This window comes from Lipotes vexillifer, unplaced genomic scaffold (assembly GCF_000442215.2).
Source record: "Lipotes vexillifer unplaced genomic scaffold, Lipotes_vexillifer_v1.1 scaffold860, whole genome shotgun sequence".
Classification (NCBI taxonomy): Eukaryota; Metazoa; Chordata; class Mammalia; order Artiodactyla; family Lipotidae; genus Lipotes; species Lipotes vexillifer.
In genome coordinates, this window is record NW_006789568.1 from 501,930 (window position 1) to 520,705 (window position 18,776).

The window sequence follows — 18,776 nt, forward strand, 5'->3', positions numbered from 1 at the left end:
GCTCGTGCCAGAACAGGTATATTAGTACACAACTAGTGAATAAGCACACAAAACACCTAGTGATTTTGACAATTATGAAGAACTAAAGAGAGCAAAGTATATGTTCAGTGTCATGAGGCCATATGAGGAGACTGGTTTTCCTCAGCGGGAACTTAAATGATTGTTAAGCCTTTGCTCAAAATAAATCCGAGGAAGCTGTAACAGTTGTTCATTTACAAGCGAAAAGATTTCTTCTGTCTGTGCCTGGCTGACTGTTGAAGGTGTGCCCCAATCACACACATAGCCCCTCAGCAAAGACTCGGAGACTTATTGTTCCAGGTGTTTAAGGAAATCCCTGGCTAGTCATTAGCTGTCCAATCAGGTAACTGAGAGAAGACTTCATTGATCACATACAACAGAAAATACTTTATAGAAAAGTCACAAAACAGACAACAACAGCAAACCCTGGGGAGAGGTGAGAATCTGATTTCCAGAGTTGCCACATTATATTATTTAAATGTCCAGTTTTCAACAGAAAATTACAAGACATACAAAGCAATAAAACATGACTCATACACAGGAAAAAAGCAATTAATAAAACTCTCTCTGAGGAAGCCTAGATGTTGTACATAATAGGCAGACGAAATCAACTAAAATATGTTCAAAGAACTAAAGGAACTATGTCTAAAGAACTAAAGGAAAGTATAAGAATGTTGTCTTAACAAATCATGAATATCAGTAAAGAGATAGAAATTGTAAAAAATAATCAAATAGACATTCTGGATTTGAAAAATAAAATAACTGAAATGAAAAATTTGCTAGAGGAGGGGCTTCCCTGGTGGCGCAGCGGTTGAGAGTCCGCCTGCCGATGCAGGGGACACGGGTTCGTGCCCCGGTCCGGGAAGATCCCACATGCCGCGGAGCGGCTGGGCCCGTGAGCCATGGCCGCTGAGCCTGCGCATCCGGAGCCTGTGCTCTGCAACGGGAGAGGCCACAACAGTGAGGGGCCCCCGAACCCCAAAAAAAAAAAAAAAAAAAAAATTTGCTAGAGGAGCTCAACAGCTGTTTCAGGAAGACTTGAGGAACAACAAAAAAAGGGTGAAGAAAAAATGAACAGACCTTTTAAAAGCCAAGCATACCAACATTCACAGAAATGGGCTAATGGGAGTCCCAAAAAGAGAGAGAAAAGTATAGAAGAATATTTGAAGAAATAATGACTGAAAACTTACATAATTTTATGAATAACATTGATCTACATATCCAGGATGCTCAGTGAATCCAAGTAAGATAAAGAGATCCACACCTAGACACAACATAATCACACTGTTGAAAGACAAAGAAGGATTCTTTTCTTCTTTTTCTTCTTTTTTTTAATTGAGGTAACATTGGTTTATAACAAATGTAAGTTTTGTGTATACAACATTATAATTCACCTTCTGTATACACAGCAGTATGCTCACCACCAAAACTCTAGTTTCCATCCATCACCGTACAACTGACCCCCCTTTCTCCATTTCACCCTCCCGCACCCCCCAGAAGTTACTGTTTTCTCTATGGGTTTTTTTTTTTTTGGCTTTGTTTTGTTTTGCTTGTTCTTTAATATTTCTGTTTTAGTCCATATATGAGTGAAATCATGGTATTTGTCTTTCTCCATCTAACATTTCACTTAGCATAATACACTCAAGGTGTATCCATGTTATTGCAGATGGCAAGATTTCATCCTTTTTTTATGGCTGAATAGTAAGTATTCCGGTGTGTGTGTGTGTGTGTGTGTGTGTGTGTGTGTGTGTGTGTATTACATCTTTTTTATCCATTCTTCTATCGATGGGCACTTAGGTTGTGTCCATATCTTGGCTGTTATAAATAATGCTGCTCTGAACAGAGGGGTACATATATCTTTTCAAATTAGTGTTTTCATATTCCCAGAAGTGGAAAGCTGGATCATTCTTTGAGGAATCTGCATACTGTTTTCCACAGTGGCTACATCCATTTACATTTCGACCAACAGTGTACCAGGGTTTCCTTTTCTCCACATCCTCTCCAACCCTTGTTATTTTTTGCCTTTTTGATAATAGCCATTCTAATGGGTATGAGGTGATATCTCGTGGTTTTGATTGATTTGCATTTACTTAATAATTAGCAATGTTGAACATCTTTTCATGTGCCTGTTGGCCACCTGTATCTTCTTTGGAAAAATATCTATTCAACTCCTTTGCCTTTTTTTAAATTTAGTCATTTGTTTTTTTATTGGTCAGTTGTAAAAGTTCTTTATATACTTTGGATATGAACCTCTTGTATGATGGATATATGATTTGCAAATATCTTCTCCCATTTGGTAGGTTTTCTTTTCATTGATGGTTTCCTTTGCTGTGGAGAAACTTTTGGTTTGAAGTAGTCCCATTTGTTCATTTTCGCTTTTGTTTCCCTTGTCTGAGGAAACATATCCAGACCGATACTGCTAAAACCAATGTCAGAAAGCATACTGCCTGTGTTTTCTTCTAGGAGTCTTACGGTTTCAGGTCTTACATTCAAGTCTTTAATACATTTTGAGTTGATTTTTGTGTATGCTGTAAGAGAGTGGTCTGGTTTCATTCTTTTGCATTTGGCTGTCCAGTTTTCACAACACGGTTTATTGAAGACACTTTACTTTCTCTACTGTATGCTCTTGGCTCCTTTGTCGTAAATTAGTTGTCTGTGGGTTTATTTCTGAATGTTCAGTTCTGTTCCATTGATCTGTGTGTTGTGTCTATTTTTCTGCCGATACCATGCTGCTTTGATTGCTACAGCTTTGTAGTATAATTTGAAATCAGGGAGTGTGACACCTCCAGCTTGGTTCTTTTTTCTCAGGATTTCTTTGGCTATTCCAGGTCTTCTGTATTTACATTTTAAAATTTAGGATTTTTTTGGTTCTATTTCCGTAAAAACAAATGTCATTGGGATTGTGATAGGGATTGCATTGAATCTATAGATTGCTTTAGCTATATGGACATTTTAATATTGTTAATTTTTCTAATTTATGAGCATGAAATGTCTTTCCATTTCTTTGTATTTTCAGTTTTGTTCAGCAATGTCTCATTCAGTTATCAGTATATAGGTTTTTCTCCTCCTTGATTAAACTTACTCCTAGGTATTTTATTCCTTTTGTTGCAATTGTAAACGAGATTGTTTTCTTAGTTTCTCTTTCTGCTAGTTCGTTGTTATTGTATAGAAGCACATCAGATTTGACAGAGAATCTTGAGAGCAGCAGGAGAAACACAACTCCTCATCAGGTACCCAGAGCCACAATAAGATCAACAGCTGATTTGTCATTAGAAACTATGGAGGCCAGAAGGCAGAATGTTGATATAGTCAAAGTGCTCAAAGAAAAGCCTCAACCAAGAATGCCATATCCAACAAAACTATCCTTCAAAAGTGAAGGCAAAATTAAGACATTCACAAATGAAAACTAAGAGAATTTGTTGCTATACAGCCTGCCATACAAGAAGTACTAAAGTGAACCCTTCAGGATGAAGTGAAAGGACACAGTAACTTGAATCCACATGAAAAAATACAGAGCACTGGTAAACATAATTATATAGATAAATATAAAAGATAGTATATTTTTGTTTTTGTAACTCTTTTTATCCTCTTTTTTTTTCTCCATTAATTTTTTTAATTGAGGTATAGTTGATTTACAATATTATATAAGTTTCAGGTTACAACATAGTGATTCACAATTTTTCAAGGTTATATTCCATTTCTAGTTATTATAAAATATTGGCTATGTTCTCTGTGCTGTACAATATGTCCTTGTAGTTTATTTTATACATAGTAGTTTGTACCTCTTAATCCCCTGCCCCCATCTGGTCCCTCCCTCTTCCCTCTCCCCACTGTAACCACTAGTTTGTTCTCCATATCTGTGAGTCTCTTTCTTTTTTGTTATATTCACTAGTTTGTTTTATATTTTAGGTTCCACATATAAGTGATATCATACAGTATTTGTCTTTGACTTATTTCACTGAGTATAATACCCTCCAAGTCCATCCGTGTTGTTGCAAATGGCACAATTTCATTCTTTTTTATGGCTGAGTAGTATTTCATTTATTCTTTTTTATTCATTTACCTGTTTATGGACACTTACATTGCTTCCATATCTTGGCTGTTGTAAACAATGTTGCATGAATATTGCAGTGCATATATCTTTTCAAATTAATGTTCATTTTCTTCAGATACATACCCAGGAGTAGAATTGCTAGATCATCTGGTAGTTCTAGTTTTAGTTTTTTTCAGGAACCTCCATACTGTTGTCCATAGTGGCTGAACCAATTTACATTCCCACCAACAGTGCACAAGGGTTCCCTTTTCTCCACATCCTTGCCAATATTTGTTATTTGTGGTCTTCAGTGATTCTTAAGGTTATGAAGGGATCCAGAGAAATTCTTTATCAGATGAGTTGGAGTTCAGAAAATGTGGTCACAGAACTCTAGACCAGAGGGACCCCACCCTGTGGCCAGAGTCTGCTCTCACCCTGTCCCCAGGGTGGCCAGCTCACCACCCACTCCCTGGTCTTTTTTCCTCTTTTCTGATTTAAAAGACAACTGTACAGTGCAATCATAAATTGGTGTTGATGTGTACACACTGTATAAAAATGTAATTTGCATTAAAATATGTCTTAGTCTGTTCTGTTCAAAATATGTCTTAGTCTGTTCAAATTGCCACCTACTGTTTAAGACTGGTTGGCTTAAACAACAAATCTTTCTTTCTCACAGTTCTGAGACTAGAAGTCCAAGAACAGGGTGCCAGCATGAGCAAGTTCTTGGTAAAGGCCATCATCCCAGCTTATAGACAGCCCTCTTCTCATTGTATCCTCACATAGCAGAGAAAGACAAAGCAAACTCTCTTCATGTTTCTTCTTATAAGGGCATGAATTTCATTCCTGAGGGTTTTGCCTTCATGACCTAATTGCATCCTAAAGACCCAACTTCTAATACCATTGCACTTTGTGGGGGTGGGGTAGGATTTCAACATATGAATTGGGGGAGGGGACACAACCTATAGGTGTGTTTGGCACATACGTGAGCCATACAGAACCATGTCTGGCACACAGTATGTGTATACTAAAGTTGGATATTGTTATGATTATTCTTATTATATAGGGTAAATAAATTTCTATCTGTTTAATCAAAAAAAGGGGAAAGACTCAAATTACTAAAATCAGGAAACAAAGAGGGGACATTACTACCAGCCTTACACATTACTACCAACCTTACAGAAATAAAAGGATTTTGAGAGTATACTGTGAATAACTATATGTCAGCAAATTAGGTAATTTAGATGAAATTGACAAAGTCCTAGAAAGACACAAACTACTACAACTGACTCAAGAAGAAATAGTAAATCTGAATAGATATATAACAGGTAAAGAGATTGAATTAATAATCAGAAAGCTATAAAGAAAAGCCCAGGGCCAGATGGCTTCACTGGTTAATTCCATCAAATGTTTAAAGAAAAAATAGTACCAATCCTTTACAAACTGCTCTAAAAAAATACAAGAGGAGGAAACACTGCCAAACTTATTCTGTGTGGCCAATATTACTCTGTAGTAAAACCAGGCAAAGACATTACAAGGAAAAAAACTACAGAGCCAATAATTAATGTTCACAAATTGGAAGATTTAGGATTACTCAAGATGGCAGTACTCCCCAATTTGATCTATAGATTCAACACAGTCCTTATCAAAATCCCAGCTGACTTTTTTTTGCAGAAATATACAAACTGATCCTAAAATTCATACGGAAATACAGGGGACCCAGAATAGCCAAAACAATCTTGAGAAAGAAGAGCAAAGTTGGAAGAATCACACTTCCCAATTTCAAAACTTACTACAAAGCTACAGTAATCAAAACTGGTATTGGCAAAAGGATAGACATCCAGATAAATGAATTTAAATTGAGAGTCCAAAAATTTATGGTCAATTTGACTTTTTTTTTAATTGAAGTATAGTTGATTTACAATGTTGTATTAGTTTCAGGTATACATACAGCAAAGTGATTCAGTTATACATTTATATATATATCTACTCTTTCAGATTCTTTTCCATTATAGGTTATTATCAGATATTCGATATAGTTCCCTGTGCTATACAGTAGGTCCTTGTTGTTTATCTCTTTTATATATAGTAGTGTGTATCTGTTAATCCCAAACTCCTAATTTATCCCCCCCCCCCCCCGCAACCCTTTCCCCTTTGGTAACTGTAAGTTTGCTTTCTACAGTATTATCTGAGTCTACTTCTGTTTTGTAAATAAATTTTTACCATTTTTTAGATTCCACAGATAAGTGATATGATATTATATTTGTCTTTGACTATCTGACTTCCTTCACTGAGTATACGATAATCTCTTGGTCCATCCATGTTGCTGCAAATGGCATTGTTTCATTCTTTTTTATGGCTGAGTAATATTCCTCTGTGTGTGTGTGTGTGTGTGTGTGTGTGTGTGTGTGTGTACACATATATATACCACATCTTTATCCATTCATCTGTCAGTGGGCATTTAGGTTGCTTCCATGTCTTGGCTATTGTAAATAGTGCTCCTGTGAGCATTGGGGTGCATATATCTTTCTGAATTGTTTTTTGTCTTTTCCAGATACATGCGCAGGAGTGGGATTACTGGATTATATAGTAACTCTGTTTTTAGTTTTTTAAGGAACCTCCATAGTGTTCTCCATAGTGGCTGCACCAATTTATATTCCCACCAACAGTGTAGGAGGGTTCCCTTTTCTCCACACTCTCTCCAGCATGTATTATTTGTAGTTTTTTTGATGATGGCCATTCTCACCTGTGTGAGGTGATAGCTCATTGTAGTTTTGATTTACATTTCTCTAATAATTAGTGATGCTGAGCATCTTTTCATGTGCCTGTTGGCCATCTGTATGTCTTCTTTGGAGAAATGTCTATTTAGGTCTTCTGCCCATTTTTTGAGTGGATTTTTTGTTTTTTTGATATTGAGCTGTATAAGCTGTTTATATATTTTAGAAATTAATCCCTTGTCAGTCACATCGTTTGCAAATATTTTCTCTTATTTTGTATGCTGTCTTTTTGTTTTATAGTTTCCTTTGCTGTGCAAAAGCTTTTAAGTTTAATTAGGTCCCATTTGTGTATTTTTGCTTTTGTTTCCATTACTCTAGGAAATGGATCTAAAAAAAAATTTGCTGCGATTTCTGTCAAAGAGTGTTCTGCCTGTGTTTTCCTCTAGAAGTTTTATAGTATCCGGTCTTACATTTAGGTCTTTAATCCATTTTATGTTCGATTGATTTTCTTCAATGGGGAAAGAATAATATTTTCAAGACATGGTGCTTAAGACAACTGGCTATCCATATGCAAAAGAATTAAATTGGATCCCTACCTTACAGCACATATAAAAATTAATTGAAAATGGATCAAAGACTTAAATGTAAGAGCTAACACTATATAAACCCTATCTGTAAATCTTTATGATCTTGGATTAGGCAGTGTTTTCTCATATGTGACATCTAAAGCAGAAGCAACTGCAGAAAAAAGATAAATTGGACTTAATCAAGTTAAAAACTTCTGTGTTACGAAAGACACTATCAAGAAAGTGGAAAAAATCCCCAGAGAGTAGAAAATATTTTCAAAGCACATACCTGATGAGAGACTTATACCCAAATACATTTTTTAAAACTCAATGATTAAAAAAAAAATGTATTTTTTAAATGGGCAAAGGATTTGAATAGACATTTTGCCAAAGAAGATTTACAAATGGCCAAAAGCACATGAAAAGATGCTCAACATCATTCATCATTAGGGAAATGGAAATCAGAACCACAAGGAGATACTTCGTAATAACCTAGGATGGCTATAATCAAAAAGACAATAGGGGCACAGTGGTTGAGAGTCCGCCTGCCGATGCGGGGGACACGGGTTCGTGCCCCGGTCCGGGAGGATCCCACATGCCGCGGAGCGGCTGGGCCCATGAGCCATGGCCGCTGAGCCTGCACGTCCGGAGCCTGTGCTCCACAACAAGGAGAGGCCACAGCAGTGAGAGGCCCACGTACCGCAAAAAGAAAAAGACAATAGGTTTGTAGGTTAAAATTAGCAAGGTTATGGAGAAATTGGAAGCCGCATATAGTACTGGTAGGAATGTAAAGTGTTGCAGCCTCTATGGAAACCAGTTTGGCAGTTCTCGAAAAGTTAAATGTAGACTTATATGACCAAGCAATTCCACTCCTTAGTATATGCCCAAGAGAATGAAAACTATGTCCACACAAACACTTGTACACTAATGTTTATATTAGCTTTATACATAATAGCCAAAAGGTAGAAACAACTCAAATGTCCATCAAGTGGTGGATGGATAAATAAAATGTGATATGCACAATGCAATATTATTCAGCTGAAAGAAGTGACATACTGATATATGCTCCATGGTGTTTGAAACTTAAAAACCTTGTCCTAAGTGAAAAAAGCCAGACGCAGAAGGCCACATAATGTATGGTTCTGTTTATTTGAGATGTCCAGAATAGACAAATCCATACAGACAGAAGTTGCTTTAGCGGTTGTAGGAGCTGGGAGTGGGGGATGGAGAATGACGGCTGGCAGGTGCAGAGTTTCTTTTACGTTGATGAATGTGTTCTTGAATTAGATAGTGGAGGTGGCTGCACAACTTTGTGAGTATCCTAAAAAAAAATCACTGAATTGTATACTTTAAAAGGGATCATTTATGTTATGTGAATTATATCTCAGTTTTTTAAAAAAGGAAGAAAAGACTGCCTCTGTGTGTGTGCAGTGAAGAAAGGGGTGCCCCCTGACTCATTCCCTCCAGAACCCTCAATGGCAGGGTCATCAGATCCTTCCTCAGACATTGCATTTGAAAGAGACAACTTTAGGGTTGTTTTGTTTTGTTTTGTTTTTAATATTTATTTATTTCATTTTTTACTTTTTGGCTACGTTGTGTCTTGGTTGTGGCACATGGGATCTTCTTTGTGGCATGCAGGATCTTTTGTTGTGGTGCACGGGCTGTTCCCTAGTTGTGGTGCGTGGGCTCCAGAGCACGCAGGCTCTTCATTGTGGTGTGTGGGCTTCTCTCTAGTTGCGGCGTGTGGGCTCTGTAGTTGTGGCATGTGGGCTCCAGAGTGCATGGGCTCTGTAGTTTGTAGTACGTAGGCTCAATAGGTGCGGTGCATGGGCTTAGTTGCCCCACAGCACGTGGGATCTTAGTTCCCCAACCAGGGATCAAACCTGCGTCCTCTGCATTGGAAGGCAGATTCTTAACCACTGGACCACCAGGGAAGCCCCAGCAGCTTTAGTTTTGAAAATGGGTGGCATTCCTAGTCTGTTTCCTGTCCATCTTAAAAGATGTCTTATAGAGTGTGGAACATTTGGCAGCCGAAGTGTCCCATTGCCTCTGTCTTCCATTGTCACTAGCCTTCTCAGAAAACAGAATGTCATATATCTTATTCTCTGCCTAGAGAGTGTGAACTTTCTCTCTAACATATAATGCATTAATAAATCTAAACCATGTAGCTATAAAAAGCTCTTCCCATGTGTTGATTATATTGCAGGATTTGGGCTGGAGCATTCCAGTTAAGCATGAAATAGTACCACTGTAATCTGGAGCCATGTATTTCCAAAATGCAGGAAGTCCTTTGGTGAACATGGGTATTTTCTGTTGAGTAAAAGATTGATCTCCATTTGGTCCTTTAGAAGGTTCAAATAAACTTTTAGACCATGGAGTATTAGGGTAGTGGCCATGTCACTCTGTTCTTGGATGAATATTGGTATTAAAGGAAGGGTCCATTCATAAAATGGCTTTTCTTCAAGGAAAGCAAGCTTTTTAAGTGAAAGGATTATAGATTAATGTGTATGAATATGTATGTATTGAGAGAAGGGAAATAGTTTAGAAATTCATTAAGGCACACCAGTTATATAGCGTGGCAGAGCAGAGTTCTGATGAGTAAAAATTAGATTAGGTTGAACTGCAGAGATGCTTATACATATATGAATCATTTTCCTAACGTGCTTGGGCTTCTTTTCCTTCCCAGTAATGTGCTTTGGTAGAAATATGTTTTTGCCAGATGTTCCCTTCACTGTTGACTGATTTAATTACAGAGAGCAGCTTTCCATTTCCTTTGACACAGGCAAGTAAATAGAATAAGATTAGCACACCAGAGAAGGGCAGACAGTTTGATTTTTGAATTTCCCTTTTGCTAATATGTTTGGCAGAGGCCTTAATAGAATTGCTTCTACACTCTACTTCCCTTTTGTTTCCAGTCTAGTTTTTCACTGTCTCGCATCACAAGGATTTGTAGATTATAGTGAAAAACACTCTGATATTTGTGATACTTATATTGCTCTATCATTCTGAAATTGCTGGAGAAAAATTGGCTTTTCATTTCTAGATTGTCTTCGTGTCCAAAATGATGGTTTTCTCACAAATGATAAAGTATCTGTTAGACTAGTGTGCGTCTCAAACTTTAACATGCATATAAATCACCTGAGGGTCTTGTTAAAATACAAATTCAGAGATCTAAAGCGGGGCCAAGTTTTCTACATTTCTAGCAAGCTCCAAGGTAATGAGGATGCTACTGGTACAGGACCACACACTGAGTAACAAGGCATTAGAATACCGTCTTTGGATAGTAAACATTCTCCCTGCAGTCCGACTGAGGCTAGTGCAGTACTGAGAAATACTTCTTAAATTGGGATGCATCATCCAGACAGCAACACCACATGTTCTACCATCCAGAGCCACTGGGTTAAATTTGCAGGTACTCCTATAGATTACAGTTTTCTTTATCCTTTCTTATGCACATTGGCAATGATGTCCTCATTGAATCCTCAGACTAACCTGAAGGAATAGATCAGGAAGATTTTATTAGCCCCTTCTTAGGTTTGAACAGTTTAGTTAAGTCACTAGTGTAGCATCACACAGGCACAAAGGCCCAGGTTTCCTGACTGTCATCAAGGAAAGTGTAGTTCCATCCCAGTTCTTTATTTCCAAATCATTCTAGTAGCCTTGAGGTACCATTTAACAAATATGCACTCAAGATTCTGGAGCATTCTGGAAATATGAGTGGAGCTTGTGCTTCATCATTCCTTGCTCTGTTTAATAGCTGTCCATTGGAGGCATCATCATTCTGAAGGATACCAGTGAAGACATTGAAGAGCTGGTGGAACCTGTGGCAGCCCATGGCCCGAAAATTGAGGAAGAGGAACAAGAGCCAGAACCCCCAGAACCATTTGAGTATATTGATGACTAAGGACCAGAGGTGTGTGTGGAACAAAATTGTATATCAAGGGAAATCTCTTAGTCAATTCTTCACAAACGTTTTATACAGAGACATGGTCTCACTTTTTCCCTTTTGTACTTAATCCCTGTTTAACTAAACAGTATTAAAATTTACCCTTCTTTGACCTCTTCATGAATGTGGAATATACCAATTCCTTTTTCCTTCTTTGACTCTCTACCCTCTAGTGTTCTACCAGTGCTATTCAAAGTGGCTGGACTGCAAACTGATTTCATAGGTCCATGACGAAGTAGGGAGCTTGCTCCAGAATGTAACTCAATGCTTCTCTCATCAAAAAAGCCTTGCTACCCACTAACCCCAAAAAAGTCAGCTGAACTGACAGTCAGCTCAGTGATGGAGGTGATTTCCATTTTGATGTAAGCTCCTTGATGTGGATCAGTTATAGTCTGTGGACGGGCACTGGTCCGTAGATCACACTTTGAGTAGCACAGGTCTAAATTCCTCACTGATTCTTCTCTCTCTCCCTTTCCTTTGGCAATACTTTTGGCACTAAAAGCCTTACCATTCATTTATTCGAGAAGCTATTGAACATCTAGTATGTATAAGACATAGTGCTTATAGGTACTTTGGGGTCAGCTAGACTGTAACACAAAGCTTTGTCCAGTTGAAAAAGATTATTATTATGCCAGTGTTCTAACAATGTTGAAGGGGGGTTTTAGATGCAAAAGATTGCAGTTTCACGAAATTGTCATTCTGTTTCCTCCAATTGTTTTTGAATGGTCGTCACGTATCTGAAGATGCGTATAAACTGTATAATCAAGGTTCTCTAATTCCACCCTACTACAAGTACGTTGTCAAACAAATATGAATTTATTCTACTCTTTAAAGAAAGTAAGATCAGTATCATTTATTACATTAGGACAAAAGAAAAATACATTTGATATGTCAAGTTGCAAATCTAACACTGTGAGTGTTACACACTGAGTAGCAATTAATGAAAGCTTTTATAGAAATCTCAGATAAATGTTAAGGCAGAAACCCTGCTATTAGTAGAAAAATATATTCAAGCCTCCAAGAGACAGTTTGGAGATTTATAACTTGCCTTCCTGCTTTTGAAAATTGTCTTCCAGCTCTTGATGATTTCCTAAGCTTTACCCAACCAGCACATGACAATATTAATACCCTGAGCTCTCAGTCTGTTGCAGAACTGAACTCACATTAACCCTCTTCAGCCTTTCACAATACTTTACTGAAAACCCCCTGATTAAGTCTTTCAAGACAGTTAACTACAAAATGGCTTAGAAGTTTTCAGTTGGAAATTGGATTCTTGTTAGGTTTTTTTTTTCGTATTTATTTATCTATTTACTTTTGTATTTAGTTATTTAGTCTGCGCCAGGTCTTAGTTGCGGCACGCGGGATTTTAGTTGCAGCACGCAGATTTTAATTGCAGCATGCAGGATCTTTTAGTTGCAGCATGCGGACTTCTTATTTGCAGCATGCAGACTCTTAGTTGCGGTATGCATGCAGGATCTAGTCCCCGACCAGGGATCGAACCCTGGCCCCCTGCATTGGGAGCGTGGAGTCTTACCCACTGGACCACCAGGGAAGTTCCCCTTGTTAGTTTTTAAAAGGGTAAAATATCCAGTCAAATGAGAATTTGAAAACTATAGTCTGTCTTAGCACAAACTGTCATATTAGGACTGCATCAGCAGAGTTAGGGGCTATTTTGGTTTTTTTGTTTGTTTGTTGTTTTGGTTTTTTATTTTGGGTGTTTTTTTGTTTTTTGTTTTTTTGCCGCACTGTGCAACATGTGGGACTCTAGTTCTCCAACCAGGGATTGAACCCATTACCCCTGCAGTGGAAGCGTGGAGTCTTAACCACTGGACCACCAGGGAAGTCTATAGGCTAGTTTTAGACTTCAACATCTAGTAGTTTGTTTTGGGTTTTTTTAATGTTTTTAAAATAAAGAATAACCCTAGCTTCTCCCTCTCCCCCCTTCCCCAGGATTTTATTGCTCACCTGAAGAAGATTGTCCAGGCTCGTATTAGAAACGCCTGTGAGGAAGTTCATGCTGAGACCTGCTATTCACTGCATGTATCATTGCCTCTGTGCTGACCTTGTGTCCAAGTCTTTGGTTGAAGAGATGGTATATGACTATTGAGTGTTCTCTTTCACACAACTTGGTTTTCAAATAAATATATTAAGATCTTCAGATGGACAAGGACTTCTTGTTTGTTTTTCAGCCTGGATTTTAAATAAATGGATCTAGTACTCTTTCCTCCCACCATGAAACGCCTAAACCCAAAGAGCTAAATCTTTGATTGGTGGGATGAGTATGCATGACTTTAATATTGGTGAAAGAGTTAAACTATTTTATAGATTATTTGAAAAATAATGGAAAAAATAAGAGAGAAAAACAACCACCCTTGTTTATTACTCCAAGAATTCTCTGCATTTTTATTAATGGGATTCAGGGTATAGGGTGGCATCACTTATTGAGGAAGTCCCTTTAATGATCCAAAGGAAGTGTAGTCTGTTTAGGCAGCTCAGAAGCTTTTTTTTTTTTTTTTTTTTAAATAAGCTTTGCTTATTGTTTCCTGCTTTTGATCCTGTTAAGGACAATAGATATAAATTATTTCAGTTTATTTAGCCACAAGATCTAATAATGTACCCTTTTTTCTCCTTTTCTGACTTTTTTTTTCATGTTTTTTTTTATTGAGGTATAATTTAAAGGTAATAGAAATGCAGACATTTGGTTATGTAGGGTCTTTTGTGCCTTGGCCTTCAACTATTAAAGTTAAAAGTAGGTAGTTTCCAACATTTATACACGAATAACTCTTTATTCCAACCTTGATTCTTTCACTTCTTAATTTAAGATCTAGCCTTCTGAGTCTGGGAAAAAAAAAAAAAAAAAAAAAACCTGTTTTTAGAGGAAACAAACTCCTGGGTAGATCAGCTCTATCCATTCATCTACCACAGCTTTGTTGTTTAGGTCCAGGTCTAAAGGTTACTGATCCCAAAGGATGGCTCCACTGGTTGGTTAATTTCATTGTATCCCCTCCTTTGTAAATTCCTTGTTTCCTCAATATCAGATGATTCTCTAAAAGAGATTATCTCATTTCCTAGCCTCTCATTAGCTATGTCCTTCCTGTTCAACCTCTTAACATTGCTTGCATTTCAGACACAGTTATCTCTAACATTTCCCTTAATATATGAAATGTTTAAAAAACAGAAGTCTGTCAATGATGTCACTGTCCAAAATTGAGTAGTCTGGGAGAAGTGGTACATTCATGGGTCTCTGGCCAAAGTTCATAAATTCTTTCTAAAATAGTGGATTGAACTTCAGGGAGCAGTCAGCACTAGTTCCTGGTAAGAAGTGCAATTTAGAATTTGTATCTTGGTCTTAAATCTTAAGGTTATAGCTTTTAAAAATGCAAGCTGTTGGGCTTCCCTGGTGGCGCAGTGGTTGAGGGTCCGGCTGCTAATGCAGGGGACACAGATTCGTGCCCCGGTCCGGGAAGATCCCACATGCCGCGGAGCGGCTGGGCCCGTGGGCCATGGCCACTGAGCCTGCGTGTCCGGAGCCTATGCTCCGCAACGGGAGAGGCCACAACAGTGAGAGGCCCGCGTAACGAAAAAAAAAAAATGCAAGCTGTTAAAGTAAAATGGCCTCTTGGGTCAGATTATGATGAGATTGTATCTCTTTTCGTGATTTTTTTTTTCCTAGAAGATTTCCTAAGATACACACAGCACCGAGATAACTAAGGTGCAAAGAAATCTAAAGTGATATATGAAATAAAGTCACGTGTGAAAACAGGACAGGAGCTAGAATTGACACATTCGGTAGAAGAAACAGAAGGGGAAATGGCAGCAATTGCTGCCAGTGTCGTCATTGGGGCGCCACTGTTCTAGAGTGAAGGCGAGGGGGGCGCACATCCAACCACTCCCTGGGCATCCCTGTTTGGGCTGCCTCACAGGCACTTAAAACCATATAAGCGAAGCACATCCAGCCTCTTCTGCTCCCACTTGAGGCTAATTACAACCCCTCGATCTGGTGATCCAACCAGAAATCCAGAAAGGCTTCACCCTTGACTCAGTTTAGCCTCTCAAGTATCTCTCCAGTTCGTCCACCCTCCTTCCCCACTGTTCACTACCCCTAGTTTAAGTACTTAACTGTCTGTCTGCCTCCATACTTGGCCCACTCTACTCCCTTCTCCAAACTGATCTTTCTAAATTGCAAACCATGTTAGTCTCCTGCTTAAAATCTCTCAGTGGTTCTTTGTTGAATAACGTGCAGATCCTTTTCTATGTGTACAAAGTTATGCAAGGCGTTCGCTGCTGCTCACCCGTCCAGCCTCCCGCCTCTTCACTCTTCCCCCAGCTCACACTCAGAACCACTTTCACTTCCTTCAAAGATCCACTGAAGGGATTTGCTGTGCAAAGCCGAAGTGTGGTCTCATTTATGATGAAGATAATAAGGAGGCTGGGGACAGGACTGAGACAAAGCCACCAAAGCTTCTTTGCCCAAGCTCAGCTTCTCATCATCTCATGCCAGTTAGAGATAACTGGCTTTTGCACGTACTATTCCTTCTGCCTGAAATACCCTTCTCTCTTTATTCCCGCCTCTCCCTCAAGGTCTGGTGAATCTACTAGTTGCTTCTTTTTTTTATTGGAGTATAATTGCTTTACAATGTTGTGTTAGTTTCTGCTGTACAGTGAAGTGAATCAGCCATATGTATACATTCTACTAGTCAGTTCTTTAGGTCTCAATTTAAAGAGACTTCTTCTAAGAAACCCTCCCCAGTTTCCCCCACCAGAGCTGGACTAGGTCCTCTCTGCCTCCCCAGCACCCAGTATTGCCCCCACCATATCACACCATATTATCATTCATTGCCCAGTTGGCTTGCCTATATCTTACCCCGCTTATGTCTTGCTCACCATTATAACCCTAGCGCACAATGTATGATCATATATTCTTGGACTCTGTACTGTTGAGAATGGGAAGAGCCACAACTGAGCACTAACAACAACTGGGACAGAATCAGTGAGGACATATGAGGAGATTAATTCAGATGTCTTCTCATTGATTTCCTGCAGTGATTAAACAATCCTTCTAAGGACTGTTTTTCAGTTGGTTTTACTCTTGGAGAACCTTGGCTTTTCTTTGTGTATGTATATGTGCAAGATGGTGTGTCTGAAATCTCTAACTGGCATGAGATGATGAGAAGCTGAGCTTGGGCAAAGAAGCTTTGGTGGCTTTGTCTCAGTCCTGTCCCCAGCCTCCTTATTATCTTCATCATAAATGAGACCACACTTTGGCTTTGCACAGCAAATCCCTTAGAAGTTGCTTAGCTTGATTGTTTCTAGAGCTCAAGTTCCTTTTCTACCCTCTCATTCTTTACAATTAAGAACTGGAAGGGAGGGCCCTTCCAAACCGAACTGCATAATGGGAAGGTCATAGACTCTGGCTTCAGACTTTGGTTCAGATCCTGATCTTGTCCCTTAGTGGTTTCCTCATTTGTACAGAGGAAATAATGTTTACCTCAAGGTTGGGGCATTAAATGATAATGGCTAATTATTACATGCTTACTACATGCCAGATACTAAGAATCACACGTATTATTCCTCATGACAACCCTGTGAGCTAGATGCTGTTATCTTGAGATTATCTAGGTTAAAGAACCTGGCACTAACGTATTCACTAAATTTTAGTTGAGTCAGAACGGTATGGTCTAACCCCTCATTTTACACATGAAGGCACTTATAAGAGTGAAGTGACTGGTTGACATTAAGCACCATTTTTACAGTTGTGTTTCCAGTTCGTCTTTCTACAGAGCTGGTCTCTGGCCTGTTAGTTTTCTGGGCATGTTTGATCCAAAGGGCAACAGACCTCCAAATAGCCATTTTTCTGGCTATTCTACTTCCATACTCTGCTCCAAGTTTGTGTCTTCTTCCTCCATACTCTTAAGCCAGTACGCTTTTTCAAAAAGGGATTGTCAATAAAAGCATTATTTCCAAACACCCGTTGCCTCTACAACACAGCCCACTGCTGATGGGCATTTCCCATCTGTTTGCTGGGATCTGGGCAGTTCCTTTGGTGCGTGCACTCAGTGATTGCCAAATCAGTGAGTTATTTATTTATAATAAAATTGCATCCGGCAGACAATTACCTTGAGAGATCTTGGGCATTACACAGAGCTGGGACTTGGCAAATAGTTGGACAGAGATAAAGAGTTTCCCATCAAGTTGTATTCCCACGACCTGGTGTGAGCAGCCTCTGACTCGTGCCATGATCTTTTCTCAGAAGCCCTGATTCATGTTCTAATGATTTAAGAGGTTTATAAGCATACAAGGCTTTCTGCTTATGCTGGGTATGAACTAGCCTCTCCAAAATAAGGAGTAAGCATATCCCGTCCTTTGTTCCTGGATTAGAAGCCTGGTGGGGGTATTCAATCAATCTTTCCTCTGAGCAGCTCCCAGGCGTGTATGATACATGGTTGGCAGGTGATTCGTTGTTCTCCAGTGATTTCCTGTGTGTATGGGATTTTTATCACCCAGCCAGTTTATAAATAAGCTCCTTAAAAGCAAGCCCCGGGGCTTCCTTGGTGGCACAGTGGTTAAGAATCTGCCTGCCAATGCAGGGGACACGGGTTCGAGCCCTGGTCCGGGAAGATCCCACATGCCGCGGAGCAACTAAGCCCACGTGCCACAACTACTGAGCCCGCGTGCCACAACTACTGGAGCCGCGTGCCTAGAGCCCATGCTCCGCAACAAGAGAAGCCACCGCAATGAGAAGCCCGCGCAGCAACGAAGACCCAACACAGCCAAAAATAAATAAAATAAAATAAAAATTAAAAAAAAAAAAAAAAAGCAAGCCCCAACATATCCCCCAAAGTCCCTGTCACAGTGTTTGAGACATAATGCCTATTGGCTCCAGGTTAAATAATTGGGGAGTCTGGTGATACACTTGATCCTGATTTATTTTTCTCCATGGCACTTAGAACCACCTTGCATATCATATGTTCCTTTATTGTCTGTATCCCCCACTTAGTGTGTAAACTTCCTGGGGACAAGGAGTTTGTTTTTGATGACTGATGTATTCCTAGTGCCTAGAGCAGTTCCTGGCTCATCGTAGGCTCCCAGTAAGTATTAGATGGACAGATGGACAGGTAGATGGACAGACAGATGGTCAGACAGATGGCTGGACCGATGATAGTGCCAAATGTGTATTTAGCTTCTGTGTGCTAGGCACTCTGTTCAGTACTTTATTCACATTACCATTTTCAATCCTCGCAATTCTATTGTGAGCTAAATATTACTATCCCATTTTACGCAAAATGGGACTTAGAGAGGATGAGGGTACAGAGTAAGTTATGAAACTGGAATTCAAACCCAGGTCTGACTACAAAACCTGATTCTTTTGCTTCTGCTTATTTTAGCCACCATGGCAGTGACTTGACAGACCTGGAGTCCAACTCAGAAATCAGCCAGTTTAGCTGGCACTCAGGTGATCCTGATAGAGATGATCCTGAGACCACACTGAGAAACACCGT

At 39.2% G+C, this 18,776-nt stretch overlaps 1 protein-coding gene across 2 annotated transcripts in view; it reads left to right on the forward strand.

Annotated features, from left to right (window-relative positions):
* PSMD1 (proteasome 26S subunit, non-ATPase 1) overlaps positions 1-13,523 on the forward strand; it is a 107,365-nt gene extending 93,842 nt beyond the window's left edge. The window contains exons 23-24 of one of the 2 annotated variants that reach the window (XM_007462741.1): positions 11,089-11,244; positions 13,228-13,523. In XM_007462741.1, coding sequence (XP_007462803.1) covers positions 11,089-11,235 — 147 coding nt within the window. In that variant the 3' untranslated portion in view covers positions 11,236-11,244; positions 13,228-13,523. The remainder of the gene's footprint in view (positions 1-11,088; positions 11,245-13,227) is intronic. The other variant, XM_007462740.1, reaches the window with a different exon arrangement.
* Positions 13,524-18,776: the final 5,253 nt, after the last annotated feature.